Source organism: Lepidochelys kempii, chromosome 12 (assembly GCF_965140265.1).
Source record: "Lepidochelys kempii isolate rLepKem1 chromosome 12, rLepKem1.hap2, whole genome shotgun sequence".
NCBI lineage: Eukaryota > Metazoa > Chordata > Testudines > Cheloniidae > Lepidochelys > Lepidochelys kempii.
Genome location: NC_133267.1, coordinates 17,870,116 through 17,896,495, shown reverse-complemented (window position 1 = coordinate 17,896,495; position 26,380 = coordinate 17,870,116). Strand labels below are relative to the sequence as shown.

The 26,380-nt window shown below is 40.0% G+C and overlaps 2 protein-coding genes across 6 annotated transcripts in view; one reads left to right on the top strand and one right to left on the bottom strand.

Moving 5' to 3' along the window:
• The window catches only part of LONP2 (lon peptidase 2, peroxisomal), a 114,594-nt gene that overhangs the window by 21,441 nt on the left and 66,773 nt on the right, over positions 1-26,380 (top strand). For all 4 annotated transcript variants that reach the window (XR_012154484.1, XR_012154483.1, XM_073307718.1 and 1 more), the window contains exons 7-9: positions 734-992; positions 11,268-11,409; positions 25,823-25,973. Coding sequence is in view for 2 of the 4 variants with exons in the window: in XM_073307718.1 (XP_073163819.1) it covers positions 734-992; positions 11,268-11,409; positions 25,823-25,973 (552 nt within the window). In the remaining 2 variants the exon portion in view is untranslated. The remainder of the gene's footprint in view (positions 1-733; positions 993-11,267; positions 11,410-25,822; positions 25,974-26,380) is intronic.
• Positions 12,143-25,852, bottom strand: LOC140896245 (uncharacterized). Of its 2 annotated transcripts, XM_073307726.1 has the most exons (6): positions 25,139-25,852; positions 24,819-24,883; positions 23,440-23,470; positions 22,628-22,689; positions 21,152-21,188; positions 12,143-13,751 (listed from the first exon to the last, which is right to left on the bottom strand). In XM_073307726.1, exons 3-6 carry the CDS (start codon positions 23,457-23,459, stop codon positions 13,187-13,189), a joined length of 684 nt encoding a protein of 227 aa, XP_073163827.1. In that variant the 5' UTR covers positions 23,460-23,470; positions 24,819-24,883; positions 25,139-25,852; the 3' UTR covers positions 12,143-13,186. The 2 variants fall into 2 exon arrangements, with proteins under 2 accessions (XP_073163827.1, XP_073163826.1); XM_073307725.1 differs by lacking the exon at positions 24,819-24,883.

Below are 26,380 nucleotides of genomic sequence, written 5' to 3'. Positions count from 1 at the left end.
TTGGCACTTTAGGTAAAATAAGTAAGGCTTCTATTCCAAAGCTTAAACTCCATGTCTAATGTTATAGAGTTTTGGCTGGAGGTATTTTCAAAAGATTTGTGCGTTGACGTCCGAGTCTAGATAGTTATGTGCTGAAAGAAATCTCATATATGTTTCTTTCTTTCCCTGGGTTGTGAACCTTTTGAGACCACCCAGAATAATCTGTTTGGGAGACGCTGCCCAGGACCTTTCTGCTGAGATTGCCAACAAGACCGTAATAAAGATTTTTTTTTTTTTTGATGTGTGATAACCAAGTCCCTACAGTTGGACAGAGACCAACTCATTTTATATGGGTCACCAAACTGGTCTCATATAACTGTTGCTACCAAGCTGGGTCAGATTTCGAACCCATGACCTAGAGGTGAAAGCTCCATATTGCAGTACCAGGATCTATCTAGCTTCCTTTTTAGCACATTTCTTTACAAAAGGAAAGGGGGAGATTGTATTGATTTTTAACACTGTCATGGTGTAAATTGGCTAGTCTCTAAGGTGCCACAAGTACTCCTTTTCTTTATGGCGTTTTTGGTGAATCTTAATTCTTCAAGGCAGGAAAAACTGTAATTTTGCTGCTCTCAGAAAAGAGTCTGAAATGTGGCCATAGTAAACAAATTTTATCCTTTGTATTTCAGAAACAATGCTTTAATCTTTAAACGGAAATTATGCTGATCTTATTTTGGTGCTTGACACTTGACAGATCGTCTGGATATTCGTGCAGCTAGAATTCTTCTGGACAATGATCATTATGCCATGGAGAAGTTGAAGAAGAGAGTTTTGGAGTATTTAGCTGTCAGACAACTTAAAAACAACCTAAAGGGACCCATCCTTTGTTTTGTGGGTCCCCCTGGAGTCGGTAAAACTAGCGTGGGAAGATCTGTTGCGAAAACCCTGGGCCGAGAGTTCCATAGGATTGCCTTAGGAGGAGTATGTGATCAGTCTGACATTCGAGGTCACAGGTAATTTTATCTTTGTTTCATACTGGTAATCCCCCCCTCCCTCCCCTGTTTTCTCACTGATGTTCTTTTTATTAAGAGGGGGTTTAACATGGTTGTGGCACCCACTCAACAGGATGGAAATTAAACAATAATTGAGGACATTCAGTGTTAAGACTGACTGGGCTTGTCATCTATACCTGCTCCTGTTGTCCTTTGTTATTAGAGCTCATATAGTATGTAACATCATGGATAGATCTGGAACTCTTTCAAAATTTAAGAATAGTGGATAGAGTTTGTGGTTGTCTGGGATCAACATATGTCAGAAACAGTACTGGAAAAAAAGACAGTTCTGATATAATGATCTCAAGGGTGTAGTGGCTTCGGAGCATTCCTAAGGAGTGAAAATACAAAATTAGCGGTAAATCAAATTATCAACAAAGGTTATTCCTTAATCTGTCAGAGAGTTACACTGCTATACCAGAATGCGTTCTCATAATGGTGGCAGTTTATGGGGGCGGTCGTCCAGATTGTAATAAGAGGGAATTAAAAAGGAAAAGAGGGCGGGAGACATAATACTGTTTCATTGTTCAGTTCAACCCTCTCTTATCTCCCATCTCTGTGCATGCTGGAACTGAATTGCAGTAGACTAACTCCTGCACAGGCATAACAATTCTTACCGGGTGGCTCCAATTTGCCCTACTAAAAGGACCACAAAGATTGTATTAAACAAAATGCCAAATGAATACCATGTGATTTACTTCATAAACATTTTTATTCTTTGGGTAGATGCAGATGTGTACTCCACTTAGGTGTGTGAATGCCCAGTATGCCAGAGACTTTTGCCTAGAAGTATCTGTAGAGGGGTGGCACTTGTGCCTCATAACTGTGTCCCCTCCCCAGGCTATGTGAAGCGGCACTGCCCAACCTCCCCTCAGTTCGTTCTCACCACCCATGACTGGAGTTGGAGCTGTGTGGTTGTAGTCTCACCACCTCACATTTCGTCTTAGCCTAGCTTATTGTATGTATTTAGTGTTAGTAGTTAGAATAGTGTAAGTTGATACTTAATGTTCCCCGGTGATGCTCTCATCAGGGTTTAAACACTGTCCTTCATGTGGAGGGGTGATCCCCGACAGTGACCCCCCTCACGCATGCTTGCTTAGTCTTGGCAAAGCCCACAGTTTACAGAGCGCTATTCAATTTGTAAATCGTTTAAGCGGCAGACTCAGGAGCTTGGGAGGAGAGTGTTCTCTGGGTCGTCTTCGCAATGTGGAGCCTAAGTTCCCTCTAAGCTGCGGAGCCGTACAGCAGCCTAGTAAGCACTGCACAGGCGCTCAGGGCTGCAGTGGGGAGAGATGCCTTTCCTCCAGCTCCGGACCTGCTGCAGCCGGGGGGAGAGGTGCCCCTCCCTCGGCCCAGCCCCAGCCGGGACCTGCTGCGGCTGGGGGAGAGGCGTCTCTCTCGTGGCCCCAAACCAACCCAGGCCCTGCCCGGACCTGCTGCGGCAGAGGTGCCCCTCCCTCAGCCCCAACCCATCCCGGACCTGCTGCAACCGGGGGAGAGGTGCCTATACCGCAGCCTCAGCCCCAGACCTGCCGGGAGTAGAGGTCCCTCTGCCGCAGCCCCAGCCCTGCTGCAGGAGGGGAAAGGCACATTTGCCCCCTCAGCCCAGGTGCTGCTGCGGGGAGAGAGAGCTAGGGGCAGTCCTCTCTCCACCATAGCCCCTGGGCACCCGAAACCCCTGACCCCACCACAGAGCCTCACCCCCAGCCTGAGCCCTTAGCCCCACCCCCACCACATGAAAGTTGTTATGTGCATCAATATGGAGGTGATGTGTCACACATCCTCTCCATATTGGTTCACATAACAAAATTCATTCTGTACATGCATTGGAAAAATTAGAGGGAAGTCTGGGCATCCCTGCGATTGACCTGTTTGCAACGAGAGAAAACAGAAAGTGTCGCCTATTGTGCTACTGGGGGTGGGGCCCTCAGTCTGGTCTCCCTCTCCAACGCTTTCCATTGCAGATGTCCCCTGGGTTTTCTGTACACTTCCCTCCATTCTGATCATTCTGCAGGTCATCCTCAAGCTCAAGGCGGATTGGGTCAAGATCATCCTCATTGCTCCAGTATGGGCAAGTCAGGGCTGGTTCTTGAACTTCCTTGCTCTGTCAGCTCAGCCTCCCATACCGCTTCCTTTCCACCCTGACCTGCTCACACAGGACCACAGCCGCGCTCTCCATCCTGCAGTCAGCTCCTTGCACTTCACGGCATGGCTGCTGATTGGCTACGTGAAGAGGAAGAGCACTGCTCAGAGTCCATCCAATAAGTCCATCTCAATAGTCAGAGGTCCTTCACTAGGATGGCCTGCTTAGTGAAATGGAAGAGATTCTCTGTGTGGTCCTTGGCCAACAGACCAATCGACTGAGGCTTCCATCCAGGACATCTTGGAGTACCTGTTGCATCTTCAGAAGTTGGGCCTTATGCTCAGTACTCTGAGAGTGCATTTGGCAACAATATCAGCATTGCATCCCCCGATTCAAGGGAAGTCCTTTTTTTTTTTTTCCAGTGCCATGGTGATGAGATTTCTGAAGGGGCTCCTCCACTTATATCCTCTGGTCCGAGAACTGGTTCCCCTGTGGAACCCAAACATAGTTTTGGCAGTTCTGATGGGCCCGCCAGCTGAGCCCCCTGCATCCTGTCCACTGCTCCTTCTGTCTTAGAAAATTACATTCCTGATAGCCATCACTTTGGAAGAAGAGTGTGTGAGTTGCAGGCCGTAATGGCTGAGTTGCCTTACCTTCAGTTTTCCAAGGATAAGGAAATGCTGTGACCACACCCAAAATTTTTATCCAAGGTGGTCTCTTGGTTTCATCTAAATCAGGTGGTATATTTACGTATTTTTTTCCCCTAAGCCACACTCCTCTCTGGAAGAACAGCACCTTCATAGTCTGGATGTCAAGTGATATCTAGCCTTTTATCTAGACAGGACTAAACGGTTTTGTGCTTCGCCTTGCCTGTTCATGTCATATGTGGACCCCATGAAGGGACAAGCAGGCTGTGCATAGACTGCTTCTAGATGAATAATGAGAGCTTCGGCTATGCCTCCTCAGCGGGTACGGGCACACTCCATGAGAGCACAAGCGACGTCAATAGTGTTCCTCAGTGAAATTTCTATACTTATTTTCAGGACAGTCACGTAGTTGTCCATACATATATTTATGGACCACTTTGCTATTACTGCAGACACAGGCCCTGGAAGGGGGTCCTGTAATCCTTATTTCAGTAGACTGTGAGCCCCGCCTCTGGATTGGAGTACTGCTCATGAGTCATGTACGTGGAATATATGTCTGCATCTGCTCGAAGAAGAAGAAATGGTTACTTATTGTAACTGTTGTTCTTTGAGATGTGATGCAGACGTGTATTCCACAACGTACCCTCCATCCCCTCTGTATCGGAGTCTCCTCTCATGGGCTTTTGGAACTAAAGGCACTGCCTCTTATAGTCAGGGGAGGGGCCACAGCCATGAGGTGTGAACACCACCTGTACTGCTAGGCAAAAGTCTTCAGCTTTGGCGCGTTGGGTGCGCACACATCCAAATGGATTATATGTCTGAATCACATCTTGAAGAACCACAGTTACAGTAAGGAACTGTTTCTTACACAAACATAAAAAGGCACACACATTGTCCAATGAAGTTGATGCTGAAGACCTGATGGAAGGACTGGAATTGGGTTACTGCAGCTATGTTGCAAGGATGGTGAGGGCATTGAAAATACCTTGTTGGCAGTATCCTCATACTCATGAGTGTTCTACTCTTCCTTTTCAAAAGACAACATTTTATTCAGGGATGTATTTGAGCTTAACATATCCAAAAACTTTTTTCACACTTTTTTGGGAGGAGCCAGAATCCTTTCGATCTTCTTAACAACTTTTGACTATTAATTTTTTCTTTGGTTTAGAAGCATAGCCTGTCTTCATTATTTTAATCATTTCGCTTGTTTCTGATGAAACGTGAAAAAACATCCTGGAATGGTATTTCCTGGTGAAAATGTACACAGTGTCTAGAAATTCAGAAGAGAATATATTTAACGGGCAGTGTTGTGTATGTTTTAATCTGTGGACAGCTTTCTGTTGGAGATAACTAATAAGTGCGGCTGTTTTCCCTGCTGTTTGTGCAATAATTGCTGGGAAGCAAACTGAGTTCTATTTCTTTTTAGAAAGCATGTCAGTAAAATGGTCTGACACTTACGCTGTTTGCCAACATCATTTGCATGACCTTTAAAGATGAACACAACTACTCTGTCCATTATATACATCATTGGAGCAGAGCATTAAATAGGAAATATACAAGTCTCCATAGGAGTTAATTGGCAAGTAACAATTATGTACGTTTCCAAGAGTGTGTATTTGAGTTTCTGACTTTAAAGGGGCTCTTTTAAACCTCTTGGAGAAGGAGCCACAATTGGATCCAGCAGTCAGTGAAAAGAGGGAGCTGTGGATGTTTCATACACACAGATGCAGTTTTTTAGGTTGCAACAGACGAGTGTTTTCTGTGACAGTTCGGTAAAATCTGACCTTTGTAGCATCTGTCTATATTGCAAAATCTCTCGGGCATTAATGGAAGATGGAGAGAACTTGTCCCCTTACATCAATACAAAGCTCTGCAATAGTTTGCATTTAATAATTCAAGTATTTCTAGTGATGTGAACATTAAAACATTACCCATTAACATACACAATTTAAATTGTGTCATGTGTTGCTATTCAAACTGGAATCACTAGAGGGTGTCAAACATTTCTTAAAGAAGCATGCATCTATGCTAATGAACGTGCTTTTCAACAGAGAATAGGTGGTAGGACTTCTATCTGCCTGCTAGGTTTCCAGATGAGTGCTCTGCTTACATAATTATCTAAAATGAAGACATTAGTAACTTCCTTTAGTTACCAGTAGTTCTTCATAGTTTTACCAGTTTTATTTTAGACTTCCCATCTCATCCATTTTAAAACATGAATACTAGTGTTGTACATTAATGGCATGTAACACAAGTTTAAGCTAAAATGTTTGGGTCATCAGCATTTTTATAAAGGCTTTGTTAAAATACTATCCTTGGAAATGCATGTTTTGAAATATTTATATCTGCACAGAAAATTGCCTAACTAGAAATATTTTTTTAAATTGATTGAAAACTCTTTGGCTACCAGTGTATTGCATCAGAAAAAAAGAGCAAGTTATCTTTGAGATATTAGCAAAAGATTCAGATAATTCTTCAGTGAACAAGGAAATACAGAACTTAAGGACCAAATATATTCTGTTATGCCAGTTAAACTCAATGTAAGTTGCGCTCACTTAGTCAGTAGCCAGATTTATCCCTCCCTTCTTAACTCTTCTGACTACTCTTGCAGTATTGTGTAATGTTAGGATCAGGATGTGCTGGGATGCTTGTACACAACAGGATGAATTAAGACTGAAATGTTTGTAATTTTGCCTTTGAATTTTCATGGCTTTTATTGAGTCTTACTATAGTTGTTCTGTGTTTCAGTGAAGGGTTTGCATCTATTACAGATTTGTTTTTCTGCATCCACAGATTGTTTCTACAAAGTTCTTTATGTAAGTAAGCCCTGGTTCCACAATAGAAGCTTCACAAGTGAATTCATGCATCTGTGTGACGCCTTCAGTGGGCCTGTGCGCCAGTAAAGGGCTGAGTCCGTAAGGATCCAGTTTAAAGAACTGGGGACTGTCAACGTTCCTTCCTCACTCTGAACTCTAGGGTACAGATGTGGGGACCTGCATGAAAACCTCCTAAGCTTACTTTTACCAGCTTAGGTTAAAACTTCCCCAAGCTACAAATTATTTTACCCTTTGCCCTTGGACTTCCACTGCCACCACCAAATGTTTATCTGGGTTTATTTTTATTAGGAAAGCGTTGTTCGGGAACGTCTTTCCCCCCAAAATCCTCCCAACCCTTGCACCCCACTTCCGGGAGAAGGTTTGGTAAAAAATCTCACCAATTTGCATAGGTGAACACAGACCCAAACCCTTAGATCTTAAGAACAATGAAAAAGCATTCAGTTTCTGAAAAGAAGGATTTTAATAGAAGTAAAAAGAATCACCTCTGTAAAATCAGGATGGTAAATACCTTACAGGGTAATTAGATTCAAAACAGAGAATCCCTCTAGGCAAAACCTTAAGTTACAAAAAGACACACAGACAGGAATATTCATTCTATTCAGCACAGCTTAATTTCTCAGCCATTTAAAGAAATCCTAATCTAACGCATATCTAGCTAGATTACTTACTAAGTTCTAAGACTCCATTCCTGTTCTGTCTCCGGCAAAAGCATCATACAGACAGACACCAGACCCTTTGTTTTTCTCCCTCTTCCCAGCTTTTGAAAGTATTTTGTCTCCTCATTGGTCATTTTGGTCAGGTGCCAGCGAGGTTTGGTCAGGTGCCTAGCTTCTTAACCCTTTACAGGTGAGAGGATTTTTCCTCTGGCCAGGAGGGATTTTAAAGGTGTTTACCCTTCCCTTTATATTTACGACAGGGACACACAATACAATTGTATGATATAACTTTTTCCTGCAAACTGTCTCAAAGATTCTTTAATTATCATAAACATAATTACAGATTTATGTAATGAATACTATCAGACAGAAATATGGAGGTAAAAGAAGAGGGGAGAAAAGAGGTGAAGGGGTGGTAGGAGAGAGGGAGATGCTTTTCTTTGAAATAGACAGTACATGGGATAATGTCGGTGCAAAAAGAGACAAGGTTCTCTGAGAGCAAGCCCAAGTCATTCATGATGAATCGGGCCTTGATGCCATCTAATGGCTCCTTTCTACACCATTAAAGAGAACTTTTCATTAACGTAGCAGTATGTAGGTGTACTGTTAGTGCTTGTTACCTCTCCTACTCCTAGTGAATAAAAGCTTGTAAATAGATTTGATTTAATATCATTTTTGTTTTGTTTGCAAACAAGGGCTACCAAAAATAGCAATCAATATATTTTGCCACTCATCTTCTAGGTGGGAGGAAGGTGTATACTGAATGATCTATTCAACAGGAAAAGCACTGTGTCATGGGTGGTGTTTCGATGGGCGTGCAGTTCCATGTGATGTACAAATGCGGTAATCTGGAAACGCCCAGCTTTTACAATTTAATCACTGATTACATGCTTGCAGCTGGAGTTCATGTGAATCCTTTTTTTCATTAGGCTATGAGTAGCCACTACTGTTCTGCATTCTCAAAATGAAGTCAACATTTCAGTACAAAAACAGAACTGCTTTATCAGACATCCTCCATCTGTCCTTGGCTTTTACCACTCATCTACTCCATATGTAAAAGTTTGTTGCTTACTTTTGATGCAAACTTCCTTATTAAAAAGAGAACTGAAGACATAGTAGAAACATTTTTTTTTTAAATTATCAGGTTTTTTAAAATGTTTAGCACCATATAGTACTATAGTTCAACCAGCGTAATTTCTATGCCCATTCATGAGGGAATCTGTTATAATCCCTCTAGCAATAGCTATGTTTAAATAAGTTTATTGCTAGTGAAATTCTGATACTAGTGTGGACAGGACCTAAACCAAGTTGAAAGTCTGTTTTAAAGTGTATTAGCCTAACCTAACAAGAGCCATATGAGGGAGCATGTGGTTTTTCTACAGTAGAGGTCTTTAGAAGAAGCTGTTGTCAGCTGACTTTCTAGGCTTGTGGTGAGGACACTTGGTCCCTGTTTTTGTTCTTTCGAAGACTCCCGTTTTTTTATTCTATTTTCTGTATCAACCTCTAGAGTTTGGGCAATGTTTATAAAGCTGCTGCTTTTCTTAAATTTTAATTTGCATGGACTGCTTTGTTACTGATGGGGGGGGGGGGGAACAACACCACAAAAAGGAGTCTTAATGAAGCTTCAGTTGTGCTTTTGCACAGCAAAGGAAATCATACTTCTATTGTGTGGCAGAAATAAGTAGTTCAAAACATCTTAAATGTTCAAGGTTTTGTTATTAACAGTTAATTGTGCCAGTCACTAATTTTTGAATATTGAAACTTGGAAGCAATTTAGATTCTTAAGTGATCGGGAATTTCAGTATAAGACATTCAGACACATGGTTATCATATTATTAAGCTGTTGTTCCTCCTGCCACGTTGTATTTAGTGTCTCTAATGCTCTCATACAGATCTGCCTTTGTATGGTATTTATTAACCTCTTGCAAAACTAGCATTACTTGTCAGTATTGTGGGTCTTGAGTCTGTCAGGTTAATTCAATAATAAAATTGGGTAGTGCCCACCTATACAATGGCACTTTGTAGCACAGGGCTATGGACAATCTAATTTTCTCCAAGGAAAGCTGTTACAGATGTAAAGGGAAAATTGATATCCATGTACCTGTTAAATTCAGGCTGTAAATTTAATCTGTCTTTCATGTTAGCGTATCAAATTATGTAAATAAATGCATGCACATTTTAAGTTAGAATTTAATCCACTGATTAAACAGCTGTGTTGAATTTAATTAACTCGATTTGCTGTATTTAAAATTTGTTACAGTACAAGGGATGAGGGAGAGAAGAGCGGGAAAGGAAGGGTGATAGCTGTGAAAAAGTTATGATACTGTTTGGAACTGTAATTTCTTCCTACTTACCCATGCTCTTGTCCAACTCTAACGATTAAGCTCCAATTCCATGGGATTTAAGCATATGTTTAAATTCTTTGCTGAATCGAGACCTGTGCCTAACAAAGTTGCTTCTACATTTGAACCTTGAAAATCTCATGATGCCTACATTGCCCATTTCACCCTTCTTGTATCTTGAGTACCCCATTTTAGTAGGAACCAAGGCAATTCCCCATCTCCATCTATGGTAGCTTTATTTCTACACACTGATTACCTGATGCAACTTTTTGAAGGGTTACAACTTAAAAATTTTCCAACAATAGTTTTTTTCTTTAGATGTAAGAATTTTTTGGCTTGTTTTTTCTGATTTCTCCTTGGAAGGATGTTGGGTTATCAAGACAGCCACTGAAACTGCACCTTGCAAGATGCTGATATTGCTGGACTTGCCATAAGTTGTTTTACAGATGCTTCCACCTTCATCTTTTCTCACCACAGCTCTTGATAGTTAGGTTTGTCTCAGTTTACCTAGTTTGCTATTTTTCCTAAGGTTAAGGAGGCTGAATGTATTCAGTAGTTGTTGAGCCCTAGAGCATAACAGCAAATTTGTCATAACTTTATAAAGTTAAATGTAAATATCACTTAAACAATTATAGAATCATGCCCTCTCCTTCAACAGACAAATTTAATATAAAACCATATCATTATTACAGGGTGTGGTGATATTTACTGTGGGATTCAATGATTTAAAGTCCGCTTTAGTAGTTTTAAAACCCTTCCCATGGTTTTTAGGATTCATCTTTCCAAAGCTCTTCCTGTTTTGTTCTGGCTAGTTTAATACAGATTATATGGGCCAAGCATTTAGACCTGTCCTGCAAATCTGCTTTGTGAGGGTCATGAGATAGCTCCTGTAGTGTAGCACATCATGTATCGGTTTCTTCTGAGCCATCAGTATTTTGTTTGTTTTATGGCACAAGCAGAAAGACTGTGATAAACTTAGGATATGATGATTGCTTATGTGTAAAATATATATAGTTCCCCCCACACACTGTAAAACAAACAAATTTCCTAAACAAATTTGGATAGGTACTTTTTCATTCCATGCATGCTTTGCTAAGTTAATTTTTTCTGTTTTGTTCAAATATGACAAAATCAACTATAAGGTGTTTTTAAAAAAGTTATTCAATGAAAAACCTCTGTTTGTGGGTTCCAATTAGGACACATGGCTACCTAACATAGGCTTCATGGAATCCAACATTCATAGAATTATGCCCAAATTTATTAATACTGTATGTCACAGTTAGGATACTAGTACCACTGCTGTTAAAAGTATAAAAATGATGCAGAGTTCAAAAATCTATGTTTCTAGTTGGCCAAAGGGTTTTAAAAAATCCCAAACCTTGCTTGCAACCATTTATTGTGATCATGCACTATGTGGATTTTAGGTGTGCTTTACTCTGCCTGGAACAAATATTTCAGTAAGGAATTGGGGTTAGAATATCATTCTTTAATCAGTTACATTAATTAAGTTGTATATTCAACAATGGAAGCATGAGAGAGACTGGTTTTTACACAAGTATTATGATAAGGCTGCTTTTTTCCAGATTTGTTTCTTTGGGTTTTAGGTTTGTTGTTTTCATGCCTGATGTCTTCTGCTTCTGATTTTTTTTTTTTTCTGCTTGTTTCACACAGGCGCACCTATGTTGGCAGTATGCCTGGTCGAATAATCAATGGTTTGAAGACTGTTGGGGTTAACAATCCAGTGTTTCTATTAGATGAGGTTGACAAACTGGGAAAGAGCCTGCAAGGAGATCCTGCAGCTGCTTTGCTTGAGGTAAGATATGGGATCATCTTATTCTCACTGTCACATACTGTACATTCCAAAGATTGATTAATTTCAGATTAGCAGAATTTCTCAGGAAGAAAGTGTTAGTTTGGTGAAGGCATAGTGGGGCTTGTACTGAGTAAAAGACAGGCTGAGTTGATGGTTTTGTGTACTGCTAGTCAGTGAAGTTGATGATAATCGGATCTTTTGCAGTGTCTCATACATAGTGCAAACTCTACTGGCTGCATGTCTTCTAAAATACTTATAAGGACAGTGATCTTTGTTTAAACTTTTAGTCCTCTTGCAGACTTCACAATGGCCTTTTTACGCATGCTCAACATAGTGTTTTAAACTTTAATAAAAAGTCAGACATTTTAATTGTACCAAAATAGATTCTGTTAAGGATACTCGTACACTAGATGACATAAGTCTTTAACCACACAGATCTTTTTTAATTGATTTAAGATTATTAGCAGATGTGGTGAACCCCTGCAGACCAACCAGCATATGTGTTGGTAGTTAAATCTAGATATAACTGGATTTTTTTTTTAAGGTTTTCCCTGGGATTTAGTCTTTTTTTTAATTTTATTTTATTTTTAAGCTTTCACTGGTACAAGCTAATACTACAGCAAAGTACATGACCTAGTACAGGGAGCGTCACATAAGTACTTACACTATCATTGTTACATTTTAAATCAGTATTTTTGTAGTGAACGTCTGATTAGATACAAACACTTTGCACTTTTTTGTTAATCCAATGATCTCTGTGCTTCACTAACAGTAATGGATTAAGCCTCATCAATAGGGAGTAAACAGGAAGAAATTAGTATTAGTCCATGAGCTAAATGTTTACTTAATGGCATCACAGAGACTTAGTGGGATAAGTTTCATGACTGGAAAGTTGGTATAGAGGGGTATAGCTTGTTTAGGACAAAGGCTAAAAAGGGAGGAGGTGTTGCATTATACATCTAGAATATGTACACCTGTTCTGAAGTCCAGAAGGCAGTGAGAGGCAGACCGTTTGAAAGTTTCTGAGTAAAAGGGGTAAAAATAGGGGTGACATCATGGTAGGGGTCTACTACAGTCCACTAAATCAGGAAAGGGAGGTGGATGAGGCATTTCTAGAACAAGCAACAGAAATATCCAAAACACAAGACCTGGGAGTAATGGGGACTTCAATTACCCAGACATCTGTTGTAAAGGTAATACAGCAAAACATAACATTTCCAGTAAGTTCTTGGAATGTATTGGGGACACCGTTTTGTTTCACAAGTGGAGGAAGTAATTAGGGAGGCAGCCATTTTAGACATGATTCTGACCAACAGGGAGGAATTGGAGCCAAGCTGAAGGTGGAAGGCAGTTTGGGTGAAAGTGATCATGAAATGATAGGTTTCAGAGTGGTAGCCCAGTTAGTCTGTATCAGCAAAAAGAATGAGGAGTACTTGTGGCACCTTAGAGACTAACAAAATTATTTGAGCGTAAGCTTTCGTGAGCTAAAACCCACTTCATCAGATGCATGCAGTGGAAAATACAGTAGGAAGATATATATATATATACCGAGAACATGAAAAAATGGGGGTTGCCATACCAACTCTAACGAGGCTTATCGATTTAAGGTGGGCTATTATCAGCAGGAGCAAAAAAAAATTTGTAGTGATAATCAGGATGGCCCATTTCAAACAGTTGACAAGAAGGTGTGAGTAACAGTAGGGGGAGAATTAGCAAGGGGAAATAGTTTTACTTTGTGTAATGACTCATCCACTCCCAGTCTTTATTCAAGCCTAATTTAATGGTGTCCAGTTTGAAAATTAATTCCAGTTCTGCAGTTTCTCATTGGAGTCTGTTTTTGAAGGTTTTTTTGTTGAAGAATTTCCACTTTTAGGTCTATAGTTGAGTGTCCAGGGAGTTTGAAGTGTTCTCCGACTGGTTTTTGAATGTTATAATTCTTGACGTCTGATTTGTGTCCATTTATTCTTTTGCATAGAGACTGTCCGGTTTGGACATTGTACATGGCAGAGGGGCATTGCTGGCTCATGATGGCATATATCACATTGGTAGATGTGCAGGTGAACAAGCCTCTGATAGTGTGGCTGATGTGATTAGGTCCTATGATGGTGTCCCTTGAATAGATATGTGGACAGAGTTGGCAACGGGCTTTATTGCAAGGATCGGTTCCTGGGTTAGTGTTTTTGTTGTGTGTTTGCTTCAGGTTGGGGGGCTGTCTGTAAGTGAGGACTGGCCTGTCTCCCAAGATCTGTGAGAGTGAGGGATAGTCCTTCAGGATGGTTGTAGATCCTTGATGATTCACTGGAGAGGTTGTAGTTGGGGGCTGAAGGTGAAATGATGAATTTCTAAGGAAAGTGAGCGTTAGAATAAGAACAATAGACTTAAAAAACAGACTTAAACAAGCGCAGAGAACTGGGGGTAAGGTCCCATGGGAAGAAACTCTAAAGGAAAAAGTACTTCAGGAGGAGGGAGCTGGCAGCTTCTCAAGGAGACAATATTAAAGGAGGAACTGCAAACCATCCTGATGCAAAGAAAAGACCGGGAGAATAGTAAGAGGCCAATATGGCTCTATCAGGAGCTCTTTAGTGACCTGAATATCAAAAAGGAGTCCTACAAAACTGGAAACTTTGCAGGATCTGATTAAAGTCATCCTAGGGTACTTAAGGAACTAGCTGAAGCAATCTCAGAACCGTTAGCAATTATTGAGGTTAAGATTTTGTCACAGATATTTTTAGTAAAACTCACGGACGTGTCACAGGCAATAAGCAAAAAATCACGGAAGCCTGCAACCTGACTTTTACTAAAAATTAATGCAGGAGAGGGGTGTGCTGACTGCTGGGGGTACTGAAGTCTGAACTCCAGGGGGGCAGAGTGACTGACAGCCTGAGCCCTGCCTCCTGGGGTGGGGGTGTGGAGGAACTCCAGCTCCTGCCATTGGGGGCTGATGCAAAAGTCACAGAGGTTCATTAAAGTCACAGAATCCATGATCTCCATGACTAAATTTTGTTCTTAGCAGTTATGGAACTCCTGGAGGATGACTGAGGTCCCAGAGGACTGAAGAAGAGTAAGCATATTTTCTGTCTTTAAAAAGAAGAACAAAGAGGACCCAGGGAATTATAGTTCAGTCAGCCTAACTTTTGAAACCTGGAAAGATACTGGAATAAATTATTAAACAATTATTTTTTAAACACCAAGAGATTAATAGGAATATAAGAAATAGCCAGCATGGATGTGTAAAGAACAAATCATGCCAAATCAACCTAATTTCCTTCTCTGGTTACTGGCCTCATGGATAGGGCTATGTTTTAGTCACAGGTATTTTTAGTAAAAGTCATGGGCAGTAAACAAAAAATTATGGCCCGTGACCTGTCCATGACTTGTACTATATACCCCTGACTAAATTTTTTTTTTTGTTTTTTGTTTTTGGGCGGGGGGGCACTGCGAGTGCTCGGTGAGTGGCGGCAGTGCATCAATTTTCATTTCATCAACATGGCCCTGCAGCATGGTGGAGGCGGAGGCATGGTCAGACGGCTCTGTGTGCCAACTCTACCCTGAGCGCTGTCTCCGCAGGTCCCATTGGCTGGGAGCAAATGGGAGCTGCGGGGGCAGTGCCTTCGGGTGGAAGCAGTGCACAGAACTGCCTAGCCATGCCCCTGCATAGGAGGTGAGGGATGTTGCCGGTGGGGGCCCCAAGGTAAGCACCACCCAGAGCCCTCACCCCCTCCTGCATGCCAACCCTCCCAGCCCTGAGTCCCCTCCCACACCCAAACTCCTGCTGCGGGAGGAGGGTGTGGCTGGCCCAGGGGCTGGCTGCAGAAGTCCTTGAGGTCCTGGAAAGTCACGGAATCCATGACTTCCGTGACAAACTCAGTCTTATTCATGGAGAGGGGAAAGCAAAAGATATATCTTGATTTTTAGTAAGGCTTTTGAGACAGTCCCACATTACATTCTTATAAGCAAACTACATAAGTATGGTATAGGTGGATTTACTGTAAGGTGAGTGCACAACTAGTTGAAAGACCATACTCCGAGTAGTTATTAGTGCTTTGCTATCAAACTGGGAGGGCATATCTGGTGGTTTCCCACAGGGATCAGTCCTGGGTCTGGTACTATTGAATATTTTCATTACTGATTTGGATAATGGAGTGGAGAGTGCGTTTGTAAAATTTGTGGATGAGACCAAGCTAGTAGGAACTTTAAGCACTTTGGAGGACAGGATTAGAATTCAAAATGACCTTGACAACGTGGAGATTTGGTCTGAAATCAGCAAGGTGAAATTCAGAAAAGACAAGTGCAAAATACTTCAGTTGGGAAGGAAAAAATCAAATGCACAACTACAAAATGGGAAATAACTGGCTAGGTGGCAGTACTGCCGAAAAGGATTCGGGGTAATAGAGGATCACAAATTGAATGTCAGTCAACAATGTGATGCAGTTGTGAAAAAAGGCTAATATCATTCTGGGGTGTATTTAACAGGAGTCTTGTGTTTAAGACATGGGAGGCAATTGTCCCGCTCTACGGGGCGGTAGTGAGGCCTCGATTGGAGTACACAACCTTATCCTAGTATACTAATCAACATCCTTTCTCATCAAGATTGTACTTACTATGGCTTTGTGTGCACTATTATTAAGTGCGCAATCATTGTTCCATTTGCCTACAGAGTCGCTGCAATCATTTTTTTTAACTCATTGCTTAGCACTAGGGGATACTTTAAGCATGAAAGATACTATTTAAACCAAGTGTTATTCTATGGCAGTTGTCCCTTTAGTGCATGGCTTTCTACAAATTAAATTTGATTTTGTTTTTCCCCATTATACATGATAAAGGATACAATTTAATCATGGAGGTCGTGGATTCCATTACTTCAACAAACCTCTGTGACTTTTTCAGCTTCAGCCCCCACGGCTGCAGAAGGGGCTGGGGCTGTCAGTTCCCCCCCGCATAATTTTAGTAAAAGTCAGATTGTGGGCTTCTGTGAATTTTTGTTTATTGCCTGCAACCTGGCCATGACATTTTTATTAAAAATAACCATGGTGAAATCTTAACCTTATACATGATAAAAATGACTCCTTTTTTGAGACTGTCAACCAGTCCCTTGAGATTCAGAATGAGTGCAAGCCAGTGTTTTAGTCCTCTTTTGTGGTGTTACGTTTAGTTCAAATTAATTTGCAATCTGTGTGCCTAAAATAATTTCATATTCTCTTATTAAATAATTTTGAAAGAAGTCCAAACAATGCACGATCATTTAATTAAATAGTTCTTTAGCTATCAAGTACCCATTCCTGAAATGCATAGAAAGCCTCCAAGTATGATGAAACTACTGGCCTTACATGGCAATGAGCTTTAAAAAGTAAGAGGAGGAAATCTGTTTAAAACCTACAAATGGAAGCTACTTAGCACATTGGTAATAATCAAAACGAGCGTCTGCCTTTTCGAATACTTCTGCAATCATATCTTCAGACTTTAGGCCCAGCCCAGCTTAGTCCGGTCAATGTAAGGATGAGAGATGTCCTAGGAAAATCTAAGTATTGCAATAAGGGGTGGAAGTGGAAAATGTGCCACTTAGTAAATCCTCTTTAGTCAATACTGAAGCAGTGGCTCAGCATCTGTAATCTGGAAGTACCATCTTCTGGATGAAATATAAAAAGTATGATGATTTTCTCAAGAGTATGGGTGCTATCTCCAAAGTTGTACCTGAATTCTAATTTGGTTAATTTTATTCTACCTGTAACTTCCCCTTGCAGTCTCAGTTAGAGTATTCTTCATTTCCTATCTTAGATTACTGGGTAGTGTTTTTATACACTATTAAGCATTTTGCATATTTTACCTCTGTAATGTTGGGCAGTCCAGTCGGGCTTGAAGGAATTTGTACTTCGAGCTTACTGAGCCAGATCTTCTCATGGTGTAAATTGCCTTAGTGCCATTGGTTTGAATGATGCTGCAATACTTTACACTAGCCGAGGATCTATCCCATAGTTTGTAAAGTTTTTGGGTCTCCTATATTGAAAGATCCGAATATATCCTGACTAAATTTGTTTTAGTTCAGTGTTTAATCAGCCTTTTAGACACTGAATATAATATCAAATCTAACTGATTGTTCCACCTTGACATCCAGGTAAAATGAATAGTTTAATGAGTCTGTATTTCTTGATACAAACCCATTACAAGGTCTTAGCTATCTTTTCTTCAGCTCATTTCCCAGCTGTCTTGCTTCTCGTCACTACTTTTGCTGCCTTCTAAGGTGATTTGAACCATAACAGCATCTTTCTTTAAATGACATCAGTATTGTTACTAAGGTTACCAAAACCTGCTTGCCTCATTATTCCAAAACCTAGTTGGTACCGCTGCCTAAACATCTTGAAGCTGGTCCTCCACTTCCCCTACTGGGGAGCTCGGACCTCAAGATACGAAAAAATTTTAATCTGCTTTGGTGGTTGTACTTGTTGGCATTTCCATTTGCATTGAACAAATGTGGCTATTTTGTAGGAAAATAATGACCGCAAGTCATTAGCTGAGTGGCACATCTGTTATTCAAACCACACCTTTATGCTGACTAGCTTCCATTATTAATCTTAAATGGCATGGGAAAAAGGTCTTAATGTGTTTAGGTGTATTTTAATGGTGATAATCCTGAATGGTACCAGTACAGTTGCTAAACTCAAGAATAAATGTGTCCCACCCCACAAGTTTGGAGGCAAAGTTGGATATATTTTTGTCCTGGTGCTTCTGTGGAGTTATTGCTTAAGCGAAACAGAATGTCTTCTTACTTCCAGTTACTGTTCGTCAACAAGGGAACATTTATTCTAAATTTAGATGACCTCTGTTGAAAGCTGGGGAAAATAGAAATGGATCCAAGTGCTTGTTAGTATGCGTTTGTAGGGAAGTGAAATAAGACCAAGCATTATAGGCAGGCAATTAAACATCCATGGGACTTACCTCTGGATTTCATGGTAATAAAATATTTTGTACAGAGAAAGCTTTGTATGCATGTGAATGCTCTGTGGAAATTACCAAGATATTTTTGCTCCTCAAGTGTTGTTTTTCATAAAATGATATATTCAACCTAATTTTTTGAAAAATTCTAACCTTCCTATGTTAGATAAAGGCAAATTGTTGAAGTGCACCTTTGTTTACTTTGGAAAGTGGTTGGAATAGTGTCCAAATAAGAGTATTTTCCACCTTAGAAATATCTAGGATGGCAAAGAAAAGAGTTACGAGTCTAGGGAGAGATGTTTGCTCTTATGAAAAACTAAAATTCTATCAGATCATTCAGAATTTCATACATGTAACAGATTCTTTTTTCTGTTACAATTTCAGTTAAATGTATCCAATCATATTGTCTGGACATATTTAAAAATATGTTATTACCATTTCACATATATCAATAAATAACATATTAGCCAGCAACATAGCCCTAAAAAATGGGTTCCATAGGAGATGTGGTTAGACAAGGGATGTGAAGAAAAAGGGAAGAAGGATTGATGTGTACAATTGAATGAATTTTAAAATCCAGTAAATAAAACTTGCGGAGCGTTCCCAGAGCTTTTAACTTGCTGCATATGCCAGTAAGAATATTGTGCTTTCAAAATCCAATGGGTTTAACATTTTCAGAAATGTATGATGTATGCTTCAAAGATGTGGCCAGTTTGTGTGCACAGTTCTAAATTGTATGCAAATGCTGCTTGCATGCATAAATGAGCGTGTTGAAAGTTAGGGGATGGATTTGAGGCCCTTTTGAAAAGTTTATAGTTAAACTTTAATAAAAACTGCCAGAAAAGATCAGCTCTATTTTGTCTCAGTTAGTGAAACAAAATGATTTTGTCTGTGTGCTGTCAGTGGAAGTGTTGACAGAACAGTTTTACTAAAAAGGAACAAGACTAGGCTTTCAGCAAAAGATTAATTCTGTTTGTGGTATCTCTTGATACTTGTTTTCTTTGGAGAAAATCTGCCGAAGCTTTGTTCACATTATTTTGTATGATTATATATGTCTCCAGGCTTTAAAATATGAATGTGATAATAGGTATTCATATGTAACCAGGATGATTGAATTAATGCTCAGTGCAGTTGGCTAGCTATGATTCTTGAAGGCCTCTGTCTCAATGAGTAAAGGAGAGGATAAATGATGACAACAGGTCTCTGCTGAGGAGAGCACTTAAGTAGGAAGCGTCTGAATGATCTAATGATATAGTGGTGAACAATATCTATTGAGAGGAAATGTTCGGTGAGTCACAGCCTTGCCTTTAGGACTCAAGTATATTTTTCAAGTATACTTTTAATAATCAGACATCACCTTTTAAAAGGAATATATTAATTGCATTTTATTACATCGTCATTGTAAATTTTCAGATACTTATCCAGACCCTGTGTAGGATTTGAAATCTGGAGTTCCTTACTAATCAAACGACATCAACTGAAATAGCTCCATTTTACATCTGCTCTTAGCTGTTTTGCTTTTACAGTGAGATAAAAATGCACCTTGACTGATTCTTTGTGATCGAAAGCTTTCGATCACAAAAATTTTTTTTTTCAAAAAGTGCAAAGGATTTATTATAATGAAAGTTAATTCTGCATGTTTGTTTTTATTCAGTCAGTTTCCTGACAAGTGTACAGATTGTAATTTTTTTAAATATTACAAAACACTGTTCATAGCTATAATTCAAATGGCTAGGACAAGGGATGTATTCATGCCATAATGCGAAGGATAAATTATCTTGACAGCAGTACGCAATTGCTCAGGAATTGCATAGGTTCCATTATGTGTAACGTGAGAACTTTTCATGTCAACATACCATTGGTAATTTATCATGTGGCAAGAAAAAGCACAGTAATTTAAGAGAGAAGGATGGAATGAAGGTGGTAGACAGGTGTGGGGTAGGAAGCAGATGTGGATTATTGCCATATGTATGGACTTTTAATTTCAGAGACAATTCAAAAACGGAGGACAGCATATTCATAGTGCTGTGATCCTTGTAAATACTGTATTTGTTTAATAAATTACTCAAATGAGAGCTAAAATACTTGCAAGAATTTCAACTAACATTCTTAAGTACAAATACTAGCAACAGGAAGCCAACACTTCATTATTTAAACCTTTTAGTTTTTCTTTCACAACAGCAGTAAATTATTGTGGTTTTCCTTGTCAGAGTTACTCACTACATGGCAATGACTTATCTATACTGTATCTAATTTAAATACCGTGAGACACATTTTCACAGGAATATGTGTGCCTATTTTAAAGCGTACAGATTGGGTAGTTGAACATCTAGTTACCTGAATTGGGTAAATGAACATCACGCTACCTGAATTTGGTGTGCAAATGCCTACTCATACGTAAAAGTTGTGGGGGTTCACATGTATTTTTGCAGTCACAATATTCAGAAGAGGCTGATTTCAGGTCATCTGAATATATAAGCTCAGTATACATGATGTAGTCAAATCAATGAGCTTGCTGGCTTAGTTGTTTTTCGATCAAACCAAAATCATACATAGGATAGTAAATGAGCCTTTGGTAAGACCAAACACATGCAACTTTAGGGGTACTAAACACATTTGTAACAGAACCACATACACTACATAAACCTTTAGTACATATGGTATTGGTTAAATGGAGCCATTTTCCAGACTTTTCATGTTCATTTTGTAAACACTGGCCTTGCTCTTTCATTCTTTAAATTTTAGGAGTATTTTTGCCTGACTAAACAGCCACTGACTTAAAAATCAAACTTCTGTCTTCAAAACTATTTACCTGCTATTGTGATGAGTAACCTCCAAAGTAACTGTAACTGAAAGAGATCAGAGAAAATAGTTTATTTGTGTATTTGAAACAGTTTCATGGTTTTTCCTATAGGAGGGATGCCTACTGTTTGTGTGGATCTTTCTCACAGCAACAAGGGAAAGAAAAGCACTTTGAATAATAAAAATGTGATTATACAACAGTGTTCCCCAAACTTTTTCTATCATGTCTCCCCCTTACCTGGTCCATGCCCCCCAGAAGCCAAGGTGGGGAGGTGAGTAGGGTGGGGGGTGAGTGGGGGAGCCATGCTCCAGGGCTGGGGGAGGTGAGTGGGGCAGGATGGGGGAGGGCAAGCTGTGCTCTGTGGGTTGGGGGTGAGTGGGGCAGGACAGGGGAGGGGGAGCTGTGCTTGGGGCAGGATGGGAGAACCGGCAGTACCTCTCTTGCTGGAGCCATCCCTGAGTGGTTCTCCAGATGCTGTTGCTCTTCCTGCCCCCAAGCAGCAGAGGCCAGTTACTGTGAGTAACCGGACTTTTAGTGTCCGGTCAGCAGTGTTGACTGGACATTGCCAGGCCTCTTTCTGACCTGAATTTCAGATTGAAAACTGGGCATCTGCAATGCTAAGCTGGCACCAGGGGCTGAGGCTGGGAGGGGAGCTGCAGTTGGGGCTGGGGCCAGGGCTGGAGCAGAACTGGGAGCAGAGCGTGGCTGTCCTGGGCATGCCATGCGCCGCGCGCACCCCTTCTCCCCCCCCCGGGGTTATTTTTTAAATTCCTTTGATTTCCAGTTGAGAATGCCCTTTTAATTGTAATTAGGCCGAAATAAGGAGTGCAGCTCGTGCTTATTGTATCTTAATACTGTGCATGTTGAGAACATTGAATGTACAATAAAATATTTTCTGTAGGTACTGGTAGTCTAGAATTTCTGGACATACCAATATTAGCATGTAGAAATGAGAGCCTTAAACCAGCAAGAAGTTAATTGTCTTTTGCTCTCAAATAGTTCTCCAATTGCCCACTTGAACATAAGTGACATTCTGTTATTGCTTACTGCGCTGGTGCTAATTTTGATTAGCTGAGAATTGGTGTGGAACTTCCATTTTAATTTAGCAGTGTTGTTGTAGTAGTGTTGGTCCCAGGATATGAGACACAAGGTGGGTGAGGTGATATCTTTTATTGGATCAGCTTCTGTTAACCTGGGTTGTGGCTGTTCTGTGACCCCTCTGATGGAGGATCACACAATGCAGAGAGGAAGTTAATGCCGTTTTGAGCAGCATTAACTGATATCCATTTTCTTTTGAATCTGGGCTACCTTGCAATAGAAACATTGCTGGTAGGGCTTCTTTAACCTGCCTCTACTCCATGCTATCCTTGAGCCTTTTTTTCAAGTAACCCATGAGCTACACAGAGTTTGTGAAGAGTACTTTGGTGACAAGTATTTGGAGAAGTAAAGTATAGTAGAGTACTTTTCTTCATTATTTGCCCCTACCATTCATGTAGATCCCTTGCACTGCTTCCACAGGACTTACGTGGTTTTTGCTTCCTTCCATGCTACCAACAGAGGGGACATACAAGGTTTAGTCATTAGAATTCATGGTCATCCATCAGTATTTTCCATTTTACAAAAAAGGCCAATCCTATGGGACTCTAGTAATGGGGATATACAAGACAAGTTAGTGAATTTCTGTTAAATTAACTTCCATTGTCTATAAAATGTAATATGTTTGAAATTTCTGTGTGGAAGAATATGTAATACAAAAGCTTTATAAAGACTCTCTGAAGCAGGCATAAAATTTCTACTCTGGAGTGTTAAATTAGAAATTTTGAGGGCCTTGATATGTAAATAGGTAGCTAGCTATTACCAGCCATTTCCATGTATGCTATAAAATCTGAATTGGGGAAACATGTATTTATGGGTGCGGGGAGCCTCTCCCTTATGGAACGCCACAGGAGGGGAGAGGGCATGATCTGTGCTCTGCCACAGCCCCTGGTTAGTTTGCAAGGATCATCACAGTCTCCGAATGGCTTGAAAACAGTACAGGAAGTCTGTGCAGAGAGTAATTCTGAAATATTTTTTAAAAGAAATTCCCTGGGGAAAAACCATTATTAACCTAAAGTTAAGGTTGAAAGAATCTGTCCCTTACATCATCCAAACAACTTTGTAAGAAAAGTAAGAATTCTACTTTACAGCCCCCCAAATTTATTCAAAAAGTACAAATGTATTGTTGAGTTTATCCAAACACCCTTAACTTTACATCAGAGCACCACCTTGAGCATGATCACAAACTGAGACAATCTTACCTGGTCATCAACAAGTTCATGTCGTCAGTGACTGTAAAATATAGAAAGCCAAATTATTTTCTAGTGCAAATGGGCAAAATTCCACTGATGTCAGCATTGTTTCCCATTTATACCATCAGAGAATTTGGTCCCAATGCCTTATTCGTAAATCATCCAGCGCTGGTGCCAGACAGTGATCTTTTTTTATGGTCCATCTGATTTTAAAAATTCCTGAACAGACAAGTAGCATATTGAAAGCAGTTTTACTTAGTTATTAAACAAAATTCCACACAACTCTTTCTAAGCGAGCATATTTATTCTTAAGGTAAAAGCATTACAGAGAAAACACCTCCACTAGGGCTTTGGTTGGTGTCAGTCCTTCCAGTCTTTCCCTGTGGATTGGGGCCCTGCCCTTTGACAGAAGGTCCTGTCTGTTTGCTAGATCAGAGCAAAGGCTCTTGGTAATTTAAACCCAGGTTATTTATCCAAAAGTGCTTTTGTTGTCTGCTGGTCTCTAGGGTATCCAGTTCGAACCACTATATGCAAGTCTCTCCAAATGGTGGTGCCCCTTCAGAGGTTTTACAGCCTGAATGAATTTGTCTAATTATACGTCCCCCCGCAAACTCCCCCCCCCCCCCCCCCCGGCCGCCCATGGAATTACATACAATCCCTGGTCCACAGTGATACATTCACTTAATACAGTAAGATATAACTTAATTCAATAAGGCTTATCCAGGATATTGCAAGAAATTGCCATATCTGTCACAGGGAAGATTTATGAAACCAGTTACAAAACCAATGATTTGTGCTTTTTTTGGTAGCCCAGGGGCAAAAAAATGCAGAAAACTGGGAGGCTAATGGCAGTATGGTTACTGTATCAGGGGGGTTGCAAAATTTATGATGTCCTGGCCATAACCTGAGCACATCTTGAAACTGGTTTAAAGAGGGGGGAAAAAGTCTAAACTAAAAATTGATTGATCAGAAAATAAATTGACAAAAGTGTTATAAAAGGAAGAAGAGAAGATGGAAGGCTGACCACGTAACGAGTTGAGTTAATATTCTTTGGATGATTTTAACTTCGCATTTGTACACTTTTGAATGTGTGGAATTTTCATTTATTTAAATGTGATGTGGGAGATTAAATTTGAATTTCCAAGTTTTTTAATATTGGCATATTAGGAAAAAAACTAGAGCAGTCTCAAGCTTTTTGCCATAAGCAAATGGTATGTTCTTTAAAGCTTAATTCTAGGTTAAGACTTTTGAAATAGAGAGGATCCCACTTAACTTTCATACTATAAACTGACTGACTATTTTTGAATTAATTTTAAGTGCAAATGACAATTCCTGATACAGTGAACTTTAACTTGATAGTGAATTTCTGTAGGAAAAAAGGACTTAACTGCTGGAGTGTTCCTCTATATTTAGGCTGAGTGATAGATGTGGAGAAATCAAGACGTCTTCATTTCTTTAAAAACAATGAAAAAAGAGTCTATATTTTGTTACATTTCTTGAGGGGAGGCTTCTCTACAAGCAGAGATTTTAAGAGGAGTCTTTGTTCTGCCGGTATAAATATTTCAGACATTATAAATACTCTGAATAACAGTATGTGGAACCCTTCACTTCTTCAGAGTATAACTTGAAAGGTAATCCCTTGGCTGTGGTATTAGGTGGATTACAGTGATTTGCATAATATGTGCAGTCTCATGAGAGGAATACTAACCTGAAGACTGAAGGCAGTTCTTAATTTCTGGTGTCAGTGGCCTCACCAGAGCCTTGTTCACTGGAATGCTTGATGCTGTTGCTGGCATTGTGTAATATGAAGCCTGCAGGCAGAATCAGCATGAACTTTAAGAAAATGGTTGAGGATTATATAACCGTTTAAAAAAGGCAGGGTTGACCATACAGGAATATGAAGAGTAATGCATATAAAAGCTCTAATATAAGAGATTTTAAATAAGTTAATTTTGAAATGTTTCTAGCAACTCCAGTGGAACTGAGCTGAAGTAAATTGGATGAGTTTAGAAGGCTTTGGCAATCATAATACACAGTCTGTACTGTACAGAGTTCACCTTTCAGTAGTTTGTGGTGTTTGTCTGCTGTCAATACTCTAAATTAAACACAAGTTTTATTAAGGGATTTCTGTTGCAGTTTTTTCCCATGCAGTATAGAATCTCGTAGTAAATAACTAAAACAGATGAGCAGGATGTCAGAGATCAGGAATTACATTTAGGGCCTGGTACTGCATGCCTTACTCAGGCAAATCTGACACACATACAATGGGAAAGCATGCTTTCAGTATGAATAGCACATAGGAGATAGATAGATAAATAAAAGCATATATGTGGTAGTGTTTTGTTTTTTGAAATGAAGCAACCGCATTATTTTTGTGTTCACTCTTTTTAAGGTCTTGGATCCAGAACAAAATCATAGCTTCACCGATCACTACTTAAATGTAGCCTTTGACCTGTCCCAAGTCCTTTTTATAGCCACAGCCAACACTACTGCTACCATCCCACCAGCTCTGTTGGACAGAATGGAGGTCATTCAGGTTCCAGGTAACACTTAAGTGCTTTGACTAAAATGATTGCTTTTTCCCTTCAAAAAAATGTACTCTTGTAAGACTAGCACCACAGAAAATTAGAATCCGTTGCCAAGACTTTCTACAGCAACTAATTAATTTGATTGCCTCCATTTTTGGGTGTCCATCTTGAGACTCTGTCAGAGGTCCTGATTTTCAGTGTGGGGGATGTTCAAGGTTTCACTTTTGAAAATCTAGGCCTAAGTAGGTGACATAGTTTGTGACAGATGCAGTACTGTACAGTCTGTGAAGAACTTTAATGAATGGATTGATGTGTATCTGTCCTATCCTGCTGTCAGCTAATAGTTTCTTCACAAGAGAGAGTTTTTGCTTTGCAGCAGGAAGATTGGAGTTCTATCCATGTTGAATGGCCACTGCAGAAAT

What these genes read in the sequence shown, in the direction of transcription:
- LOC140896245 (XM_073307725.1), bottom strand. Translation starts at nt 25,226, where the DNA reads ATGCCAGCAACAGCATCAAGCATTCCAGTGAACAAGGCTCTGGTGAGG. An exon ending in ATGAACTTGTTGATGACCAG is followed by an intron (nt 22,690 to 23,439) that starts GTAAGATTGTCT and finishes CTCTGTTGGTAG; the next exon opens with CATGGAAGGAAGCAAAAACC. An exon ending in GCAAGGGATCTACATGAATG is followed by an intron (nt 21,189 to 22,627) that starts GTAGGGGCAAAT and finishes GATCTCTTTCAG; the next exon opens with TTACAGTTACTTTGGAGGTT.